Below are 3,610 nucleotides of genomic sequence, written 5' to 3' on the forward strand. Positions count from 1 at the left end.
CGCCAATCAAGTATCTTAAGAAACATGTTTTTGAAGTCTTGTGTGAAGATCTCGTAAAAAAAATGGAAAAAGATTATTTTATAGTACATGAATTCAGCATAAATAAGTATTAAAAAAAATAGTTTGTGCAGAGAGTTAAAAAGTTGATTTTTGTAATGAACATTATGGATATAAAAACACATTTTAATGTATAAACTCGTTACATATATCGAAGAATATACTTTAAATAAAAATATAAAAATATAATCGTAATTGTTTGTTTCAAAAATTATTATTTTCTCGCTATGCGTAGGTGTGCTTATAATTTCTGGAACAGTCTATACTGTCCAAATTCGCACAACAGTCCCACGTTAATATAAAACCCAGCGAACATGAGACTACTATGCGAATAGGGACAGTATAGATGTACAGGGGATGGCCGAAATGTTTAGGATAGGCAACTCTTTCTTCTCTCAAAAAAAAGTTCAACAAGCTGTATTTTTTCAAAGGATGCATCAAAAATAGTCAAATTTTGACTGTTTGTTTATTAATTATAGGTATGTGCATCATCGGTACATATTTGGGCTCGAAATGAATTTTTGAACGATTATAAACAATATATTGATGCTGCAAAAGTCTTTCCAAAATAGACACTTTTTGAACGATGAAAAAAGTAATGATGGATTGACACTTTTTGAATCTCTCTTGTAAAAAATGCTATTTTTTTACATCAACACCATTACATTTCAGCTTGGATATCAAAAAATGTTCTACTTCTAGTCTCAAGATATCATTAATAATATATATTAGAACCTATTTGGATTAAAGGAAGAACACTTTTAGTATTTTAGTGTGGTGTTGTAAATTTGAATAATTTTCTTTTATATGGGTAAAAATGTCAAACCGGTATAACTTTATTCGTTGTGAGAAAATATAACAATCAATAACGTCGTATCAAGTATCAATATATTGTTAATAAATGCACAAAATTTCATTAAATTCGATTCATTGGTTTCGGACTTATAACAGTGCAAACATTAGTTGTCCGAAAAATAGTGTTTTACGAGAACGGTTCTAGCTTCGCGAAAGATTAACCAATCGAGCTCAAATTTGTACTAATGATGCACATATAATAGGCTAACAATCAGTCAAAATTTGAGAATTTTTGATGCACTCCTATGAAAAGTTACAGCTTGTTGAACATTTTTTGAGAGAACATAAAGTTGCATATCCCAAACATTTTGGCAACCCCCTGTATATTGATTAATTGGCATAACGATGTAGATGTACCTACTACAAGTACAGTTACTGTAATAGTTAACAGGTCTCCAGTCAGTTTTGTGGATAAGGATTTGGATTGCCCATCCGGAGACGGTGGGTTCGATTCCCGTTCCGGTCGGAAACGTTTCTCGATTTTCCTGAACATAGTGTATCATTGTGCTTGCCTCGCAATGTACAAATCCATGCAATGGTTGGCATTGAAAGCCAGAGAGTGGTGTACAGTGAATACATATTTAATGCACACAGTTCAATTTTAAACTAGAACACTACTTTTGACTTAACTTTTTTTTTAATGATGACAACTATATCAAAGACAACGCAAAGTTGAAGATGGGCAGACCAAGATCCAGGGGGAACGGTGATCCACAAAGAAGCACAGTTTTGCTTTTTTTTAGAAAACGTCAACCAAGTTTGTAAACACGACCTAATTCTCCCCAATATAATTAGAATGATATTCATTACTCAGAGCTTTCTTCTAGCGTTTTATTGATCGCGGAAATTCTAATTCTTTCCATCACACACCAACAAATTAGTTAAACTATCAGTCTTTTCCAGTAAATCAGCATCGGTTTCGCCAAGAGACATGAAACCTTCTTTCGCCAAAGCATCCAAATTCAAAGTTGCGCTCTTGTTGTACACGTGGCGCTCCTGATTGCGCCCTGATTCCACATCGATAACAAAAACACTGACCGCCGTCGAGTGCAATTTTGGACTCAGATCTGCCATCGGAACCAAGCTGATCATTTGCTTGATGGATCCCTTAACGCCCTTTAAGTAGAACGCAAATGTGCAGAAGTAAAGCTGTAAACGGAAAATTAAATAAATTTCTACTAATTCTTTATTTTGCGGATGCATCTTCCCGAAGGGAAATATCAATCTCACCAGTGCGCACAAGCAGCACAACGCGATAGCCCATATCAGGGCGGGATGCAAGTAGAACATGCTTCTCTCTTGTGCTTCAGATGATCGTTCGATTGAATCCGTCCAGCATCCAAACATAACTGAAAACGGAATTGATGGGCCGGTGGCTTGCCGGCTCAAGACAAATTGTAGTGCGGCAGGCCCAATCTAATACTGAGGAGTAACGTTAGAAAGGGTCATATTATTGAATGATTTTTGAGAACATGTGTTCTTAACAATTTAAACGTTTAAGTTCCGGCTGTAAGTGTGCGCAATGTGACAAACATTTAGTCAACAATAATACCAGAAAATCAATCAGGAGGATTTTAAAGAAATCGATTCATTCGAATTGCTTCTTAAGTAATCACATCTATTCGCGCAAATAAACAGGAACTTCCCAAATGTATGACTAGCATAGATTACTGCTCCGAAGAAGAACCTAGATTTATTGACAACAACAATAATTCTGGAGAAGTACACTGCATTGCTGATAAGGCTATTGTCAATGGAAAACTCGTGGCTACCGAAAAAAGAGCAAACCGTATGGGTTCATATACCGGACGCTTCTCAGTTGTATGGCAAATTGTCCATCCAAGTTGCACCAGCAATTAAAATAATGATAATCGTTGCAAACAAGGGACCCTCTTGAGTCCCTTCGAATCTCGCAGAGGATTACGGCAAGGTGATGGTCTTTCGTGCTTGCTGTTTAACATTGCTTTAGAGGGTGTAATAAGGAGAGCGGGGATAAACACGAGTGAAACAATTTTCTTGAAGTCCGTTTAGCTGCTTGATTTCGCTGATGATATAGATATTATTGCTCGTAAATTTGAGACAATGGCGGAAACGTACATCCGACTAAAGAATGAAGCCAGGCGGCGAATCGGATTAGTCATCAATGTGTCTAATCAAGATAGTTGAAGAATTCGTGTACTTGGGCTCACTGGTGACCGACGACAACGATACCAGCAGAGAAATTCAGAGACGCATTGTAGCAGGAAATCGAGCTTACTTTGGACAGAACTCTACGATCGAACAAAGTTCGCCGTCATACGAAGTTAACTATCTACAAAACGCTGATTAGACCCTACGCGCCCTTGGAGTTTTCGAACAGAAGGTGATGCGTACCATCTACAGTGGAGTGCAGCTGGAACACGGAACTTGGAGAAGGCGAATGCACCACGAGCTGCATCGGGTGGCTACGGTGGGCGGGTCACGTCATCAGGATGTCGGATAGCAACCCGATTAATTTGGTTCACGAGGAGAGCCATCCGACCGGTACAAGAAGACGTGCTGCGCATCGAACTAGATGGGTCGATCAAGTGGAGGACGATTAGCGGACCCTTCGCAGAGTGCGAAACTGGAGTCGCACAACCATGGACCGAGTAGAATGGATACGAATCCTACGTACAGCAGAGGACACTCAGGCCTCAGTCTGACCGGTAAGGTAAGT

General features: G+C 38.4%; 1 protein-coding gene across 1 annotated transcript; it reads right to left on the reverse strand.

Annotated features, from left to right (window-relative positions):
• Positions 1 to 1,576: 1,576 nt before the first annotated feature.
• LOC109423261 (uncharacterized) lies at positions 1,577 to 2,316 on the reverse strand. The gene is made up of 2 exons (XM_029871716.2): positions 2,143 to 2,316; positions 1,577 to 2,061 (listed from the first exon to the last, which is right to left on the reverse strand). The coding sequence occupies exons 1-2, from the start codon at positions 2,257 to 2,259 to the stop codon at positions 1,762 to 1,764; spliced, it is 417 nt and encodes a 138-aa protein (XP_029727576.2). The 5' UTR covers positions 2,260 to 2,316; the 3' UTR covers positions 1,577 to 1,761.
• Positions 2,317 to 3,610: the final 1,294 nt, after the last annotated feature.

The sequence above is a fragment of the Aedes albopictus genome, chromosome 2 (assembly GCF_035046485.1).
Source record: "Aedes albopictus strain Foshan chromosome 2, AalbF5, whole genome shotgun sequence".
Taxonomy (NCBI): Eukaryota; Metazoa; Arthropoda; class Insecta; order Diptera; family Culicidae; genus Aedes; species Aedes albopictus.